The following is a 20697-nucleotide window of genomic DNA, read 5'->3' as shown; positions in this document are numbered from 1 at the left end:
CTGACATTTAATCCTAGAAAAAATTCCCTGTTTTAGGTCAGTTAGGATCACTACTTTATTTTAAGAATGTGAAATGTCAGAATAATAGTAGAGAGAATGATTTATTTCAGCTTTTATTTCTTTCTTCACATTCCCAGTGGGTCAGAAGTTTACATACACTCAATTAGTATTTGGTAGCATTGCCTTTAAATTGTTTAACTTGGGTCAAACGTTTCCGGTAGCCTTCCTCAAGCTTCCCACAATAAGTTGGGTGAATTTTGGCCCATTCCTCTTGACAGAGCTGGTGTAACTGAGTCAGGATTGTAGGCCTCCTTGCTCGCACACGCTTTTTCAGTTCTGCCCAAACATTTTCTGTAGGATTGAGGTCAGGGCTTTGTGATGGCCAGTCCAACACCTTGACTTTGTTGTCCCTAAGCCATTTGACACAACTTTGGAAGTATGATTGGGGTCATTGTCCATTTGGAAGACCCATTTGCAACCAAGCTTTAACTTCCTGACTGATGTCTTGAGATGTTGCTTCAATATATCCACATACTTTTCCATCAATTTTGTGAAGTGCACCAGTCCCTCCTGCAGCAAAGCACCACCACAGCATGATGCTGCCACCCCCGTGCTTCACGGTTGGGATGCTGTTCTTCGGCTTGCAAGCATCCCCCTTTTTCCTCCAAACATAACGATGGTCATTATGGCCAAACAGTTCTATTTTTGTTTCATCAGACCAGAGGACATTTCTCCAAAAAGTAAGATCTTTGTCCCCATGTGCATTTGCAAACCGTAGTCTGGCTTTTTTTTTTGGCGGTTTTGGAGCAGTGGCTTATTCCTTGATGAGCGGCCTTTCAGGTTATGTCGATATAGGACTCGTTTTACTGTGGATATAGATACTTTTGTCCCTGTTTCCTCCAGCATCTTCACAAGGTCCTTTGCTGCTGGGATTGATTTGCACTTCTCACACCAAAGAATGTTAATCTCTAGGAGACAGAACGTGTCTCCTTCCTGAGCAGTATGACGGCTGCGTGGTCCCATGGTGTTTAAACTTGCTCACTATTGTTTGTACAGATGAATGTGGTACCTTCAGGCGTTTGGAAATTGCTCCCAAGGAGGAACCAGACTTGTGGAGGTCTACAATTAGTTTTCTGAGGTCTTGGCTGATTTCTTTTGATTTTCAAGGTAGGCCTTGAAATACATCCACAGGTACACCACCAATTGACTCAAATTATGTCAATTAGCCTATCAGAAGCTTCTAAAGCCATGACATCTTTTTCTGGAATTTTCCAAGCTGTTTAAAGGCACAGTCAACTTAGTGTATATAAACTTCTGACCCACTGGAATTGTGATACAGTGAATTATAAGTTTAATAATCTGTCTGTAAACAATTGTTGGAAAAATTACTTGTGTCATGCACAAAGTAGATGTCCTAACCGACTTGCCAAAACGATACTTTGTTAACAAGAAATTTGTGGTATGTGTATGTAAACTTCAGATTTCAACTGTAACATTAGGTCATTAACCCAGGGTTTGACTTGGATAAAGAGAAGTCTGGGGGCATGAATCTGTGTCATTGACTAATAATAAAACTATGAGCAGAAAACATACACAAGATGACATTTTTTTTCATGCTTATTTGATACAGCCAGCATGTTCAATTCTGAAATGTATATTTCATTAATCTTCATGAACATTCTCTGGTCTCTGTGTGAGTCATGCTAAGTTGAGAACAACTGTGTTCCAGGTGAAGATGTTCTCTTTGCTGTCTGAGTGACAAGTGGGATCTTCTCTTCACTCCAAAAGACCCTCCATCATACACCTGCATGGTTCCTGCAAGACACTTACACCATGACCCAAACACCTTATGAAATGGTTCCTGGAAGACACTGACATAACTTATGAAGTAGACACAAATAAAAACAACTTCTTGGGAATTCACCATGGGAGATCCCAACATCAGCCACCCAGCGGAGGTGTACGCTGAGACCCGTGACCACGTGCAGGGCGGAAGCGAGCTTGACCCATTTATGGATAACTACGACACGGACTATGGTGTTCCCGTCAACGAGATGCCCGACACCACGCAGGGCACAGCCTTCTTCGTTGCCACCATTGTCATCTCCGTGGTGCTCATCTGCATTATGCTCGTCTGCGGTGTTGGCAACTTCCTGTTTATAGCTACTTTGGCACGGTACAAGAAGCTGCGTAACATCACTAACCTACTCATAGCTAACCTGGCTATATCAGACTTCATAGTGTCAGATGTGTGTTGCCCGTTCCTGGTGGATTACTATGTGGTGAAGCAGCTGTCCTGGGACCATGGCCTGGTGCTGTGTGCCTCAGACAACTACCTCAGGACTGTGTCTCTCTACGTGTCCACTAACGCACTGCTGGCTATCGCTGCAGACAGGTGGGTGCCTCATCCCCTTCTATTGGTGTCTTTCAATGACAGGCATGTTAGTTTGTGTGTGTGTATGTGTGTGTGTCCAGTAATTGCCTTGCACAGTTTTATTTTGTTGAGGCCATCTTGACCCCTTGTGTTATTGGTACACAAGTCAGCCTTATAGCAATCAATAAGGAACTCAGCAGGGTCTACCATCAAAGTCTGTGTCACTATCTATAAATTGTCCCCTGTACGTGTCTTCCTTCCTTTGTCACACTGACCTGAAAAAGAAATAGGTTGGTTTGATGGAGTTTCTTACATACTGCTTCCACCTGTCAAATCATTTCAAAACAAACAAAAAAAGAGGAATAAAGTAAGCTATTGGAACAGGTCATTAATAAAAGATCAGCATGCCGTATAGAATCTAAGGCGGGACTCAACAGATGTTTTCTTCATTCACTCATCGAAAAGACCTGTCTCTCATCTTTTACAGTGAGGGAAAAAAGTATTTGATCCCCTGCTGATTTTGTATGTTTGCCCACTGACAAAGAAATGATCAGTCTATAATTGTAATGGTAGGTTTATTTGAACAGTGAGAGACAGAATAACAACAACAAAATCCAGAAAAACACATGTCAAAAATGTTATAAATTGATTTGCATTTTAATGAGGGAAATAAATATTTGACCCCCTCTCAATCAGAAAGACTTTTAGCTCCCAGGTATCTTTTATACAGGTAACGAGCTGAGATTAGGAGCAAACTCTTAAAGGGAGTGCTCCTAATCTCAGTTTGTTACCTGTATAAAAGACACCTGTCCACAGAAGCAATCAATTAATCAGATTCCAAACTCTCCACCATGGCCAAGACCAAAGTGCTCTCCAAGGATGTCAGCGACAAGATTGTAGACCTACACAAGGCTGGAATGGGCTACAAGACCATCGCCAAGCAACTTGGTGAGAAGGTGACAACAGTTGGTGCGATTATTCGCAAATGGAAGAAACACAAACTAACTGTCAATCTCCCTCGGCCTGGGACTCCATGCAAGATCTCACCTCGTGGAGTTGCAATGACCATGAGAACGGTGAGGAATCAGCCCAGAACTACACAGGAGGATATTGTCAATGATCTCAAGGCAGCTGGGACCATAGTCACCAAGAAAACAATTGGTAACACACTATGCCGTGAAGGACTGAAATCCTGCAGCGCCCGCAAGGTCCCCCTCATCAAGAAAGCACATATACAGGGCCGTCTGAAGTTTGCCAATGAACATCTGAATGATTCAGAGGAGAACTGGGTGAAAGTGTTGTGGTCAGATGAGGAGGAGGAATGCTGCCTATGACCCCAAGAACACCATCCCCACCGTCAAACATGGAGGTGGAAACATTATGCTTTGGAGGTGTTTTTCTGCTAAAGGGACAGGTCAACTTCACCGCATCAAAGGGACGATGGACGGGGCCATGTACCGTCAAATCTTGGGTGAGAACCTCCTTCCCTCAGCCAGGGCATTGAAAATGGGTGGTGGATGGGTATTCCAGCATGACAATGACCCAAAACACACAGCCAAGGCAACAAAGGAGTGGCTCAAGAAGAAGCACATTAATTTCCTGGAGTGGCCTAGCCAGTCTCCAGACCTTAATCCCATAGAAAATCTGTGGAGGGAGCTGAAGGTTCGAGTTGCCAAACGTCAGCCTCGAATCCTTAATGACTTGAAGAATATCTGCAAAGAGGAGTGGAACAAAATCCCTCCTGAGATGTGTGCAAACCTGGTGGCCAACTAGAAGAAACGTCTGACCTCTTTGATTGCCAACAAGGGTTTTGCCACCAAGTACTAAGTCATGTTTTGCAGAGGGGTCAAATACTTATTTCCCTCATTAAAATGCAAATCAATTTATAACATTTTTGACATGCGTTTTTCTGGATTTTTGTTGTTGTTATTCTGTCTCTCACTGTTCAAATAAACCTACCATTAAAATTATAGACTGATAATTTCTTTGTCAGTGGGCAAACGTAGAAAATCAGAAGGGGATCAAATACTTTTTTCCCTCACTGTACATGCTTAAAATTTTTTTATTTTAAGTCTAAAACTGTATCAATAATGAGAGAATAACTTTTCCATACTTCTGGATATGAGTATTACATTTTCTTCATGTTAATGGCTTGTGTCTATATTCATAGTCTCTTGCATGTTCTGGCTACAGTAGGTACTGGATTTGATTGTTCTGGCTGAGGTGTTCAAGTCTATAAAGAACAAAAACAGCAGATAACCCTAAGGGACACAACACGTAATTTTTATGTGGAAATTTGGGTAATATTTGGTAAAGACATTGATCAATGAGAGTTCAACCTTTATTCACCAACTCTCAAATACAACCAGAGGTTTGTTGAATTCCCAACGTGATATCACAACAACAAAAATGTCTGATTTTTGGTTTAGTTGTCATCTAAATGTGTTATCATTGTGTTTTCAACCATTTAAAAGCACAACAAAGTTCACATGGGAATACAATGTCAGATAGTTTGTATTTATACAACAACTTAATGTATCACTGTGCTTAATCTAATCAAGCCAATTAGTCAATTTCCAACAATCCCACCTCTGGAACGATGATCACTCTCATGTTCCACGATACCTAGAAAACATATTGACTTGAACAGGGAAGAGAGAAAATACGTTTAAAAATTTCACACCACCCTTGAATAAGATTGGGGTAAGAACCGTCCATCTGTTCTGTTCTATGCCAATGGGATGGTAGTCTCCATGCCAGTCTCCTTCATCCTCATCCTCGGATGTCGAAGCAAGGCACAGACTATGAGCCTTGTACGTAATTAATTCTACTGTATCCTCCAGCAAGCCATATGTATTTATGCGCTTTAACATTAGGATTCTGATTATATGGTAAAACAAAACCCCTACTATCAAGTACCCCCTCATGGTTGGCCCAAGCTATCATCTAGTTGGTTAATAACCTTCCTTTCGGAGGACACTAAAAGATAAGGTTTCAAGGGAGGAAAACCCTCCCTAGACTCAATAAATACATTCGAGCAGCGCACCCTCCCCTCACTTTGTGCTCTCCTCACAGCTTATGGGCCATGCTCTCTCTCTTTCTCTCCTTTTCAAATCATAATTAAAACAGTTGATAAATTATCCAACCCAATTTTAGAATGACAGTCCTTCATGCTTTACGTTGAGTCTATCACTCGAATTCAAGACCTTCAACTTATCACACACCGACACAGTTAGAATGTACATTTACAGACAGGGAAAATATATAGACAACTGTTTTACAGTTGCGAGTGGCATGTTAATGACAGATCGGTATCTCAATGCATTTTTTACCTAAATTACCATAAATGTCCCAGTGTGTAGACCTCCAAAATCAACCTGATGCCACAAATAAACAGTTTAGGGCAACCCTAAATCAATTTACAGGCAATGCCTGTCACAGTTGATGGTCCTTGATAATGTCCGATTTCAATATCTGGGGGATAATCACATTTTCCCAAGCACACGAATCTCTCACCTGAGCCTCCACCACCATTCTGTACAGTCTATTCTGTCAAGTCAATTTTCCCACCAGTGCACCAGCAGCATAAGAGGAGTTTGAACGTGATCTCTCTCCATGCTCACTCCACATGCACGGTCTCAGGACTAATGCCTCGCTCACGTCGCTAGTACACAGGTGGCTGGCTCGGACTCAGGTCTCAGTAGAAGTGGTGCAGGACAGGGCCATAGTGAACGCCATTTCTTCCGCCGGTTAGGGGGGGTGTGGTTCACACTGTTCTTGTATTATTCCTTCCATGCACATAGATACCATCGGTAGTCACTATCTCCATACCTTCGTGAGAGGATACACCAAAACAACAGTTTAAGGCATTTCTGATTCAGAAAATCCAAACAACTATTTACCGTATGACAAATTATTACCTTCCCAATTTTCTTTCAAACTTATCCAAAATAAGACCAGAGGACAATATTCAGAAAGTATTTCAAAACCCACACAAAGTAGGCTGTCTGATTGTTACAGAAGTGAGAATCATTGTCAATGCAAAAATGCAAACAACTATTTAGCAAATGGCGTCGGAGGAGATGGCTGACGTTTTACGGGCTCCTAACCAATTGTGCTATTGTGTGTGTGTTTTCGCGTTATTTGTACTTAATATTTCTGCCACCGTCTCTTATGACCGAAAAGAGCTTCTGCATGTCAGGACAGTGATTGCTCACCTCATACTGGACGAAGATCTTTTCCTTAATGAGTCGGACACAAAGGATTTTCTTCAGACACCTGACAAGGCCCAAATCCCTGTCATTCGCATGAGAAAGAGACAGAGATATCGGGGACGTAGGTCGGGGTGACTTGTAAGGATCCGACGGCGAGTGGGTAATCTGCCTCTACCATCAGTCCAATTAGCCAACGTACAATTATTGGATAACAAAATAGACGAACTACGATCACGGATATCCTACCAACGGGACATTAAAAACTGTATTATCTTATGTTTCACAGAGTTGTGGCTGAACGACGACATGGATACCATACAGCTGGCGGTAGCACCCAAATCTGTAGCCATGAAGTGCTTTGAAAGGCAATTCATGGCTCACATCAACATCATTATCCCAGAAACCCTAGACCCACTCCAATTTGCATACCACAGATGATGCAATCTCTGTTGCACTCCACACTGCCCTTTCCCACCTGGGCAAAAGGAACACCTACGTGAGAATGCTATTAATTGACTACAGCTCAGCGTTCAACACCATAGTGCCCTCAAAGCTCATCACTAAGCTAAGGATCCTGGGAGTAAACACTTCCCACTGCAACTGGAACCTGGACTTCCTGACGGGCCACCCCCAGATGGTAAGGGTAGGTAACAACACATCTGCCATGCTGATCCACAACACGGGGGCCCCTCAGGGGTGCGTGCTCAGTCCCCTCCTGTACTCCCTGTTCACCCATGACTGCATGGCCAGGCACGACTCCAACACCATCATTAAGATTGCCAACAACACAACAGTGGTAGGCTTGATCACCGACAACAATGACACAGCCCATAGGGAGGAGATCAGAGACCTGGCCATGTGGTGCCAAGATAACAACCTCCCCCTCAACGCGATCAAGAAAAAGGTGATGATTGTGGACTACAGGAAAAAGAGGACCGAGCATTACCCCACTCTCATCGACGGGGCTGTAGTGGAGCAGGTTGATAGCTTCAAGTTCCTTGGTGTCCACATCACCAACGAACTACCATGGTCCAAACACACTAAGACCATTGTGAATAGGGCACGACAAAGCCTATTCCCCCTCAGGAGACTGAAAAGATTTGGCATGGGTCCTCAGATCCTCAAAAAGTTCTACAGCTGCACCTTCGAGAGCATCCTGACTCTTTGCATCACTGCCTGGTATGGCAACTGCTCAGGCTCTGACCATAAGGCACCACAGAGGGTAGTGCGTACGGCCCAGTACATCACTGGGACTAAGCTTCCTGCCATCCAGGAACTCTATACCAGGCGGTGTCAGAGGAAGGCCCTAAAAATTGTCAAAGACTCCAGCCACCCTAGTCATAGACTGTTCTCTCTGCTACCACATGGCAAGCGGTACCGGAGCGCCACATCTAGGTCCAAAAGTCTTCTTAACAACTTCTACCCCCAAGCCATAAGACTCCTGAACAACTAATCAGAAGGCTACCTGGACTATTTGCTCCCTAACCCTAACCATAACCGCAATCCTAACCATAACCCACTTCTCCAGCGTGCCCGTGGCCATTGAAGGTGAGCATTTGCCCAGTGAAGTCGGTTACGGCACCAAACTGCAGTCAGGTCAATATCCTGGTGAGACGACGAGCACACAGATGAGCTTATCTGAGACGGTTTCTGACAGTTTGTGCAGAAATTCTTCGGTTGTGCATGCTCACAGCTTCATCAGCTGTCCGGGTGGCTGGTCTCAGACGATCCTGCAGGAGAAGAAGTTGAATGTGGAGGCCAGCAGGCGTGGTTATATGTGGTCTGCGGTTGTGAGGCCGGTTGGACATACCTCCAAATTCTCTCAAACAACGTTTTAGGCAGCTTATGGTAGAGAAATTAACATTCAACTCTCTGGCAACAGCTCTGGTAGACATTCCTGCAGTCAGCATGCCAATTGCACGCTCCCTCAAAACGTGAGACATATGTGGCATTGTGTTGTGACAACACTGCATATTTTAGAGTGGCCTTTTATTATCCACAGCACAAGGTGCACCTGTGTAGTGATCATGCTGTTTAATTATCTTCTTGACATGCCACAGCTGTAAGAAGAATGAATTATATTGGCAAAGGAGAAATACTCACTAACAGCGATGTAAACAAATTTGTGCACAGATTTTAGATATATCAGCTTTTTTTGCTTATGGAAAATGTCTAGGATCTTTTATTTCAGCTCATGAAACATGGGACCAACACTTTACATGTTGCGTTCACTTCAGCGCTGTCATTTTGAACAATGAAGTGAAAAAAACGTTGAAAAGTCAAATGACAGCTCCCTTTTTCCTTTTACGACTCTGAGGTAGGGTCAGGAGACGGAAAACAGAAGCATTCTGCAAATCAGCAGTCCGTCTTCTGATCTGCATGTGTATTCCGGGGGAAGAGAAGTCAGGAGATTTTACTTTTGTAACATAGGAAAATGGCGCCAATACAGCCCAGTGACAATTAAACACGTTTTCTGAACAATATACTTTATCTAACTGGAGGACTCATGACATGTTAGTATAACTTGAAGCGTACTGTAATATATACAGTACCAGTCAAAAGTTTGGACACACCTACTCATTCCAGGGTTTTTCTTTATTTTTATTATTTTCTGCATTGTAGAATAATAGTGAAGACATCAGAACTATGAAATAACACATATGGAATCATGTAGTAACTAAAAAAGTGTTAAACAAATCAAAATATATTTTATATTTGAGATTCTTCAATGTAGCCACCCTTTGCCTTGATAACAGCTTTGCACACTCTTGGCATTCTCTCAACCAGCTTCTTGAGGTAGTCACCTGGAATGCATTTCAATTAACAGGTGTGCCATGTTAAAAGTTAATTTGTGGAATTTCTTTCCATCTTAATGCGTTTGAGCCAATCATTTGTGTTGTGACAAGGTAGGGGGTTATACAGAAGATAGCCGTATTTGGTAAAAGACCAAGTCCATATTATGGCAAGAGTAGCTCAAATAAGCAAAGAGAAACGACAGTCCATCATTGCTTTAAGACATGAAGGTCAGTCAATCTGGAAAATGTCAAGAACTTTGAAGATTTCTTCAAGTGCAGTCGCAAAAACCATCAAGCGCTATGATGAAACTGGCTCTCATGAGGACCGCCACAGGAAAGGAAGACCCAGAGTTACCTCTGCTGCAGAGGATACATTCATTAGAGTTAACTGCTTCTCAGATTGCAGCCCAAATAAATGCTTCACAGAGTTCAAGTAACAGACACATCTCAACATCAACTGTTCAGAGGAGACTGCGTGAATCAGGCCTTCATGGTGAAATTGCTGCAAAGAAACCACTACTAAAGGATACCAATAATAAGAAGAGACTTGCTTGGGCAAAGAAACACAAGCAATGGACCATAGTCCTTTGGTCTGATGAGTCCAATTTTGAGATTTTTGGTTCCAACCACGTGTCTTTGTGAGACGCAGAGTAGGTGAACGGATCTCTGCATGTGTGGTTCCCACCGTGAAGCATGGAGGAGGAGGTGTGAGGGTGTGGGGTGCTTTGCTGGTGACGCTGTTGGTGATTTATTTCGAATTCAAGGCACACTTAACCAGCATGGCTACCACAGCATTCTGCAACGGTATGCCATCCCATCTGGTTTGCGCTTAGTGGGACTATAATTTGTTTTTCAACAGGACAATGACCCAAAACACACCTCCAGGCTGTGTAAGGGCTATTTGACCAAGAAGGAGAGTGATGGAGTGCTGCATCAGATGACCTGGCCTCCACAATCACCCAACCTCAACTCAATTGAGATGGTTTGGGATGAGTTGGACCGTAGAGTGAAGGAAAAGCAGCCAACAAGTGCTCAGCATATGTGGAAACTCCTTCAAGACTGTTGGAAAAGTATTCCTTATGAAGCTGGTTGAGAGAATGCCAAGAGTGTGCAAAGCTGTCATCAAGGCAAAGGGTGGCTACTTAATCTGAAATATAATATATAATTTGATTTGTTTAACACTTTTTTGGTTACTACATGATTCCATATGTGTTATTTCATAGTTTTGATGTCTTCACTATTATTCTACAATGTGGAAAATAGTCAAAATAAAGAAAAACCCTTGAATGAGTAGGTGTGTCCAAACTTTTGACTGGTACTGTATATGTATGAATTTGTAATTAAAAAGGGTATAACGTGTATTTGCTTTAACATGGAATGTGTGTATTTTATAACCTACAACCTACATATTTAATCCTACGGACTGTTGAACTGTTTTCTGTACAGTAGAAACATTCAGTGAACACTTATGAGAACATCTCAGATTTATCTTAAGGGACATGACTGCACTGAATTCTCAGAATCCACGGGGTGGTCCCGTGACGCCCTGTCCGGCCTAATCGGCCCGCCCTCTTTGAGTATCCCTATAAATGACAGAACTTGTAAACAGACGTGACATCAAGTTTATTTGAGGTGTGGCCACACCATGAGGAACGAATGACCTAATTCTCCTTGGAAACCAAACAATGACTGACAAAAACCTATCCTACTCATTCCGAAGCAATCATTCCAGAGGTGGTCCTGCAGGAATGCACTGTTTGCATTCGAGACTGACTGAGTTCGAAATCCATCCCGAATGGGAGTAGAGGAATAATTCACTGCATGGAAGAGCTCACATAGACTTTTCTTTCCTGGACTAAGAACTGAGAGGGAAAGAGAGAGAGTCTTGGACAACACGCCCTTTTCGGCTCCGTCCTATCCTAACGGAATCCTACTTGGCAAGCAACATCGACGTACAAGTAAATTACCCCATTGCAATATTAATTTCCTCTGAAAGTGTGTATAAAGTGGTGGAAGTCATTGAGTGTTGTAAGACGGCAGGTCTAATTTACAAACCCCTGGTCAATATTGTCCCGGCACTGTCCACATCAGATGCTAATCGATAGCCTAGTTCATGTCTATTCCTGGTTGGGGAACTCTAGAGTTCACGGTTACGAAAGCCTATGTTGACGTAATCTTATCACATTTTCTCTTTCAATGAATAAGATCATACTATTCTCAAAGGTCCTGTAAATGTGTTCTGTATTTGCCCGAGTTGAGTATGGAAGTTAATTTATACTGACCTGTGGAGACTGTGTTGTACCCCATTGTACCCTGTTTATATTGTGTTGTTAGTAAGAGTCTGTTGACGCACCCGTGAATCAATCTAAGTAACATAATGAAAAAATCCCCATCAAAATCTATCAGTTTAAGCTAGAAATATATTTTTTTAGACATCCAAAAAATTGGTCTTTCTTACGAAAACGTCTGTAGCGTCCGAACAGTTTGGGCTAAGGTTTGGGCTACCACTGTGAAAAGGGGAGACTCCCATGAACATGATGTAGTTCTCTGTTTGCTCTACAACCCCCACAAGTGTCACGGGAATTGTCAGAAGGTAACCCATACAAATGAAAGGACGTATAGAGGTAGTTTTGTGCCAACAGAAATAAGGAGTTGAATATTTCCTGAGCTTTCTTATCTCCTAGATAGAGGACAGACACTTGAAAACCTTATTCCTTACGATTTCTTTTATTTACTGTCTTTTTAAAATAATGTAGAATGTGTTATTCAATGTGTTTCTATGAGTTATAGTAGTAAAGGCCAAATTAAATATATATATATATATATATATTTTTTCTTTTTTCATACCTAAATTTCCAAACCAAATAGCTAAATGATTAATGGTATAACCATCTTAAAACAATTCCATATGTAAGCTTAGTTGAAACCCCTCCCCCCAAAGTCTTAGACTTTTAGAGGTTAACTAACTAATGTTCCAACTTATTTAGTCTAGTAAATAAAACCTTGAATTAATTATTTGTGGAGTGAAATTGTTTTAAGATGGTCATACTATGGATCATTTAGCTATTTATGAATTGGAGATGCTTACCAAGACAACATTGAATGTTCCTGTGTGGCCTAGATACAGTTTTGATTTAAACTGGCTTGCAAATGGCTGTCTAGCAATGATAAACAACCAACTTGACAGATCTTGAAGAATTTTTAAAAGAAAAATGTGCAAATATTGTACAATCCAGGTGTGCAAAGCTTTTACAGACTTACCCAGAAAAACTCACAGCATTAATCGCTGCCAAAGGTGATACTAACATGTATTGACTCAGGGGTGTGAATACTTACAGTGAGGGTAAAAAGTATTTGATCCCCTGCTGATTTTGTACGTTTGCCCACTGACAAATAAATGATCAGTCTATAATTTTAATGGTAGGTTTATTTGAACAGTGAGAGAAAGAATAACAACAAAAAAATCCAGAAAAACGCATGTCAAAAATGTTATAAATTGATTTGCATTTTAATGAGGGAAATAAGTATTTGACCCCCTCTCAATCAGAAAGATTTCTGGCTCCCAGGTGTCTTCTATAAAGGTAATGAGCTGAGATTAGGAGCACACTCTTAAAGGGAGTGCTCCTAATCTCAGCTTGATACCTGTATAAAAGACACCTGTCCACATAAGCAATCAATCAATCAGATTCCAAACTTTCCACCATGGCCAAGACCAAAGAGCTCTCCAAGGATGTCAGGGACAAGATTGTAGACCTACACAAGGCTAGAATGGGCTACAAGACCATCGCCAAGCAGCTTGGTGTGAAGGTGACAAAAGTTGGTGCGACTATTCGCAAATGGAAGAAACACAAAATAACTGTCAATCTCCCTCAGCCTGGGGCTCCATGCAAGATCTCACCTCGTGGAGTTGCAATGATCATGAGAACGGTGAGGAATCAGCCCAGAACTACACAGGAGGATCTTGTCAATGATCTCAAGGCAGCTGGGACCATAGTCACCAAGAAAACAATTGGTAACACACTACGCTGTGAAGGACTGAAATCCTGCAGCGCCCGCAAGGTCCCCCTGCTCAAGAAAGCATATATAAAGGCCCGTCTGAAGTTTGCCAATGAACGTCTGAATGATTCAGAGAACTGGGTGAAAGTGTTGTGGTCAGATGAGACCAAAATCGAGCTCTTTGGCATCAACTCAACTCGCCGTGTTTGGAGGAGGAGGAATGCTGCCTATGACCCAAAGAACACCATCCCCACCGTCAAACATGGAGGTGGAAACATTATGCTTTGGGGGTGTTTTTCTGCTAAGGGGACAAGACAAGGGAAGATGGACAGGGCCATGTACCGTCAAATCTTGGGTGAGAACCTCCTTCCATCAGCCAGGGCATTGCAAATGGGTTGTGGATGGGTATTCCAGCATGACAATGACCCAAAACACATGGCCAAGGCAACAAAGGAGTGGCTCAAGAAGAAGCACATTAAGGTCCTGGAGTGGCCTAGCCAGTCTCCAGACCTTAATCCTATAGTAAATCTGTGGAGGGAGCTGAAGGTTCGAGTTGCCAAACGTCAGCCTCGAAACCTTAATGACTTGGAGAAGATCTGCAAAGAGGAGTGGGACAAAGTCCCTCCTGAGATGTGTGCAAACCTGGTGGCCAACTACAAGAAACGTCTGACCTCTGTGATTGCCAACAAGGGTTTTGCCACCAAGTACTAAGTCATGTTTTGCAGAGGGGTCAAATACGTATTTCCCTCATTAAAATGCTAATCAATTTATAACATTTTTGACATGCGTTTTTCTGGATTATTTTGTTGTTATTCTGTCTATCACTGTTGAAATAAACCTACCATTAAAATTATAGACTGATCATGTCTTTGTCAGTGGGCAAACGTACAAAATCAGCAGGGGATCAAATACTTTTTTCCCTCAATGTATATAATTGAGAAAATAATCAAAAAACCTGTTTTCACTTTGTAATCATGGGGTATTGTTTGCAGATGGTGAGAACTAAAGAATATTTTTGAATTCAGGCTGTAACACAACAAAATGTGGAATAAGTCAAGGGGTATGAATACTTTCTGATGGCACTGAGTATACAGTGCATTGTTACATTACAGCCTCATTCTAAAATAGATTGAATTAAACATTTCCCTCATTAATCTACAGTCAATACCCTATAATGATGAAGCGAAAAAAGGTTTTTAGAAATGTTTGCAAATGTATTAAAAATAAAAAACAGAAATACCTTATTTACATAAATATTCAGACCCTTTGCTATGAGTCTCGAAATTGAGCTCATGTGCATCTTGTTTCCATTGGTCAACCTTGAGATGTCCCCCTGTGGTAAATTCAATTGATTGGACATGATTTGGAAAGGCACACACCTGTCTATATAAAGTCCCACAGTTGACAGTGCATGTCAGAGCAAAAACCAAGCCATGAGTCGAAGGAATTGTCCGTATATAGCTCCAAGACAGGATTGTGTCAAGGCACAGATCTGGGGAAGGGTGCCAAAAAATGTCTGCAGCATTGATGGTCCCCACAGTGGCCTCCATCATTCATAAATGGAAGAAGTTTGAACCACCAAGACTCTTCCTAGAGCTGGCCACCCGGCCAAACATAGCAATCGGGGGAGAAGGGCCTTGGTCAGGGAGGTGACCAAGAACCCGATGGTCACTCATACAGAGCTCCAGAGTTCCTCTGTGGAGATGGGAGAATCTTCCAGAATGACAACCATCTCTGCAGCACTCCACCAATCAGCCCTTTATGGTAGAGTGGCCAGACGGAAGCCACTCCTCAGTAAAAGGAGTTTGCCAAAAGGCACCTAAAAGACTCTCAGACCATGAGAAACAAGATTCTCTGGTCTTATGAAACCAAGATTGAACTCTTTGGTCTGAATGCCAAGCGTCACGACTGGTGGAAACTTGGCACCATCCCTACGGTGAAGCATGGTGGTGGCAGCATCATGCTGTGGGGATGTTCTTCAGCAGCAGGTACTGGGAGACTAGTCAGGATCGAGGGAAAGATTAACAGAGCAAAGTACATAGAGATCCTTGATGAAAACCTGCTCCAGAACGCTCAGGACCTCAGACTGGGGCGAAGGTTCACCTTCCACCAGGACAACGACCCTAAGCACACAGCCAAGACAACGCAGGAGTGGCTTTGGGACAAGTCTCTGAATGTCCTTGAATGGCCATGCCAGAGCCCGGACTTGAACCCGATCGAACATATCTGGAGAGACCTGAAAATAGCTGTGCAGTGATGCTCCCCATCCAACCTGACAGAGCTTGAGAGGATCTGCAGAGAAGAATGGGAGAAACTCCCCAAATACAGGTGTGCCAAGCTTGTAGCGTCATACTCAAGAAGGCTCGAGGCTATAATCGCTGCCAAAGGTGCTACAACAAAGTACTGAGTAAAGGGTCTGAACGCTTATGTAAATACTCATATATCAGTTTTTAATTTTAATACATTTTCAAAATGTTCTAAAAATCTGTTTTTGCTTTGTCATTATGGGGTATTGTGTGTAGATTGATGAAGGGAAAATATATATTCAACCCATTTTAGAATAACGTAACAAAGTGTGGAAAAAGTCAAGAGGTCTGAATACTTTCCGAATGCACTGTATATGCATTGTTAAAACGTTCATATAATTATGTGTATGTCCCTAACAGGGTGGAAATAGCTCATGGTCCATGTGTGAACAATCCACCTATAATTATTAGGATTTAAGAGCCTGAGCTTGACCAATGTGTTTTTCTTAAAGTTGTTCTTATTCTGATAGAATACTAAAAACATGACATATATATATATATATATATATATATATATATATATATATATATATATATATATATAGTTTTTCCCCTAAAGGTTATGAGGTCCAAAAGGCACCGGATAGTAGGAATGGCCCAGCTCTGCTCACCATGGGCAGTGCAGCCAGGGCTAGCACATTAGGGAGCGACACCACTTTATTATTTTCATGTCTATTACAACGAGACATTCCTTTCATGTTGCATATCCTCTTTCTATTGAGTATTTGATGTGCCTGCTATCTACATTATGTAAATACATCTTAGGGCTAGATTCTATCAGATCTGCGCTAGCCGACACCCGCATGGTGTGGTTTTTTTGGCGGCTCCCGGCATTATACCTGAAGCGGATATTCCAGCCTTGTTTACAAGTTATAACAATGGAATGTGAGATGTAATCTACACTTCGATTAGGCTGATAGAAATGCTCATTATTTAGTATAATGATTTTCTATTTCAGCGTCATTATTTCTATATAGCCTACACTTCATCATTCTGAACTTCTAACACGAGTGGGACGGATGTGGTTTTGTGACAATGATCACAAGCTGCTCACCGATTTGACAGCTACTGCGCAGTTAAACTTCTGGCACCGCCAAAACAAAACATCAGCTATGCGGGTGTTGGTTATCGCCGGTTAACTCTTGATCTGATTGAATCTAGGCCTTAGCCTCGCTATGATTATGAGAAGGTTGCGATATGATTTTTAAAAACTTTACTCATGGCCCAGGCTAAAGTTTTTCCTGGAAGATAGAGTGGAGATTCGTTGATGAGCATACTGCATAGCAAAAATTGGAGTGTTGAAATTTCAGGGTTAAACATTTCCGAGTTGATTTTCACTCCCAGAGTGTAATTTTAACACATTCTGATTTAAATGGTGTTCAGTGTTGGAGTTATTTGACAGAGTTTATCCGGTCAGTGTTAACCCAACTCCGCAGAGATGTAATTAAGCTCCGCCCATGCATTTCACTTCTTCGGTCGGAGAAAGAGGAGACAAGGTGGTGCCATTTTCTCCCTCCCATGCAGTACTACATGGTAAGTTGAATTAACTCAAACTTACTGAAACAATTATAAATTGATGCTGAGAATTTCAGTATGAACAATGAAACATCTACAGAGAATATATGCCTCACAAAACCGTGTTTGTTGCCAGGACTGAGCAGCAAATTTGTCCTGGTGATTAGCTAGCTAGAAGTGTATGGTAAGCTAGCTAACATTTTGTTACTTAAACCGTCTACAACTTTATCAATGATGATTTAATAAAGGAAAAACAAAGCGTTATGTTTTTTTACTGTACAAAATCTTGTTTGAGGCTGGAGCTAACGTATTTTTTCCCCCCTTCACTTTGAACATCAAAGGGGCCGCAAAAAACATGTCCCAACATGCAGACGGTGTTTCACGTGTTTAGTTGTCTGTGTGACCAGCGTACCACTGTATTTGGTGACCCATCAGATTCTATGACCTGCAGTGTTGGAAAAAGTACTCAGATCATTTACTTAAGTAAAAGTATATAAGTATTACCAGTTAATTGTACTGAAATTACTAAGTTAAAGTTAAAGTACAAAATTAGCAGAAAATCGGGCTGTGACTGATATATTAAACATTTATTAAACATTTAAGTGCATCATTAAATACTGATGAGTCAATGCATAAACAGCATTTTAATATCTCAGTCACAGCACGATTTTCTGAAAATTAGTACTTTTTCCAACAGTGCAGGTCACAGAATCTAATGGGTCACCAAAAATGGTGTAACACTGTCGACTTAGCTTTAATCTTTACCGTTCTTCCTTTAAATGTTTATTTACTTTGTCAAACTTCCTTGCATGTCTCAGTCAAAATGCTGGTCGAGGTGAAGTACAGCCAACAGCAGAAATATGTGAAGCTGGATGAGGATAAAGGACGGTTTGACTTTATGCAATTCCATGAAAACGGTTAGCATGGCTTAGGAAAAAGGTTTTAAACCACACCCATGTTCTTTTAAAAGCTCATTGTGCAAGCTCCTTAATGTTGTCGATTCTGATTTCTTTACATGCCTTTATCAGACTCTTTTATACGGTAAATGGGGTTAAATTGCTAATCATTTTCAGTTCTGTAATGTGTGCTTCATAGAGTGTAAAGTATTAATATACACCAAAACAGTCAATAAAAAAAGCCAATCATAAATTTTTAAATTTGGACTTAAGAGGGAATGGGTTATGTGAGGGAAAATGCTCTAGTGGTGGATGTATGTATTTAACGTGAACAGTTATTGGCTGTGAGGCAAGAAACAGTGCTGACTTCAAAGGCACATTCAGTTTGACCTTACTATCTTTTCCAGTCATCGAGAGATTTTGCCTGCCACCTGATGCAAAAGTTATATACAAGGATGGAACAGGGACAGAAGTTGATGCAGAAATTTTCAGCGACCTCGTTGGACAAGGCAATGTGGTGCTGACAGTATTCTCAGATCAGGGTGAGATATCAAGGCAGGTATAATAAAGCACTTTACACCTTACATAATATAATTATTTGCATTTTTTCTATTCCTTTAGAATTCTCTGATTTCTCCTTGTCTTCTGCTTCTGAGACGTCTGACTCAAGCTTCAGCTCAAGTGCATCAACTATAATCCTAGATGATGTCCCTAGCAAGAGACAAAGAATTGAGGATACACGTGATGCTGTGTCTGCTGAACAGGTTTCTTAATGCTTTCAAATTTTTTCACTCTGAGTCTCTAGACAAGCTATTTATCACCATGTTTTGTATTCTAATGTTTTTGTTTTTTATTAGTTGATTGAAGCTGTGCTAAGAGGCAAGTCTGGGGGTGAAGAAGTACTACAGGAGTACCAAACAACAGAAACCCTAACAGATGCTGCAAGAAGAAAAATGGTTAACATCCTGGTGGCTCACATGATTGACAATCATGGGTATGTTTGTTTCACATTGTTTTTATTTGTGCCAAATAACTGCATGGCCATTGCATAAATGTACTAATTTAATATCTCCTCTCAGGCACCGCCCCACTAAAGCAATCAGATAAGATTATGCACGTGGGATAGTGATGTTGTTCCCTTCCCTCAAGGATCCATACTCCAAGAAGGGCTATGTAATAGGCATTATTATTGTTAACTCTTTCATGTCATTTTGTGACACAAAACTGTGTGGACGACATTGATATTTGAATTCCGTGAGATTTCTCATGAGCTTGGTATGACTAAGCATTTTTTTTCATTTTTTTCATTTCAGGAACACTTCTATGATGCTGCAAGCAGCACAGGATACATTTATTGGCGTCTGAAAACAGTCCAGAGGAAGATGTCACGATTCTCTAAAGCGGAACCCAGAAGCAGACCAGGACAAGGTGAGTTGAATGAAGGTGAGTATTTATTTAAAGACTTAAATGTGGAAGCAGGAGAATCCAGGTGACGGAGCTGGCAGTGGAGGTGAGTTGGTGGGAGGGAATGGACAGATCCAATGTTGTTTCTGAAGCCACAGACGACCAGACAGAGGTGAAGTGAATATTCCGGGAGAGTAACTGTAGACAGAGGAACGAAGGTGAGTTCACAGCAAGCAAACAGTAACAGAACAGCAAAACTAACTTTTAGTAATCTGAGGCTGATACGCAGGCACAACATACTGTTCATGGCTAACGATCCGGCAGGGAATGGATGTCAGGTCAGAGCTTATGAAGTGGAGAGGTGATGATCAGGACCAGGTGTGCAGATAGCTGATGAGATGCAGGTGCGGTTAATAGAGAGATCTCCCGCCTAGCTTCGTTGCCCGGCAACCAGACAGGGTGCGTTCAGGAACCTCAGGAAAAAAGACTCCAGGAGAGAAAACAGGCAACTCAGGCAGAAACAGACTCAGGAAGCGAGATTCATGACAGAAGATTCGTCGAGAATCTGCACTGCCACCAAATAGCCCAATTTACTTTTCTCCAGGGGGCCAAAATGTCCAAAGGACTGTTAATGTTGAAAGGAAGCTTGATGGTGATGCTTGCCAAGAGGCCATGTCTTTGCTCAACCATACCACAGACAATTCCCTGATTTTCCAGAAGATGAGAGAGACCTTTCAGCACCGTCAGAAGCTCGTTAATGACCCAGGCAGAAGTGTTGATATCCTCTCCAGCTTCCCAAGATTCCTGGATACAAAAGGATTGGTAAGTTTGGGATGAGATGTTTAGAATGGCTTGAAATTTGAAAATATTTCCTGAAGTAGTAGTAGTAGTAGTAGTTTAATATCTTCTTTCTTAAAGGTGGACCAAGACTTCACTCTCCTATTTGATGACGACAGATCCTCCAGGCTTCTTCAGAAATGGGATTTGTTCTTCAAGCCAAATGTCATAAAAGAGGCTAAGCGGTTCACCTCAACACCAGAGTTGCGTCGCTTGGTGCAGTCAACAGAAAGTCCCCCAGGAAGTGATCTTGATGAGGCAACAAGTGAGTTGTTTTTATTTTTTTTATTTTAATAAATTTGCTATAATTGCAGTTAAACTATAACTGCAATACTATTTCATTTGTTTATTCTGTGTATC

General features: G+C 41.6%; 1 protein-coding gene across 1 annotated transcript in view; it reads left to right on the top strand.

Moving 5' to 3' along the window:
- Positions 1-1925: 1925 nt before the first annotated feature.
- LOC311133204 (prokineticin receptor 2-like) overlaps positions 1926-20697 on the top strand; it is a gene marked incomplete at both ends in the record, with an annotated part of 30241 nt that continues 11469 nt past the window's right edge. The window contains one exon of the mRNA XM_084166679.1: positions 1926-2395. Within this exon, the coding sequence (XP_084022805.1) occupies positions 1926-2395 (470 nt within the window). The remainder of the gene's footprint in view (positions 2396-20697) is intronic.

The sequence above is a fragment of the Coregonus lavaretus genome (genome assembly GCF_964263955.1).
Source record: "Coregonus lavaretus genome assembly, chromosome: 1".
NCBI lineage: Eukaryota > Metazoa > Chordata > Actinopteri > Salmoniformes > Salmonidae > Coregonus > Coregonus lavaretus.
Note: the sequence above shows the minus strand (reverse complement) of the source record. Positions and strands in the feature narration are given on the sequence as shown.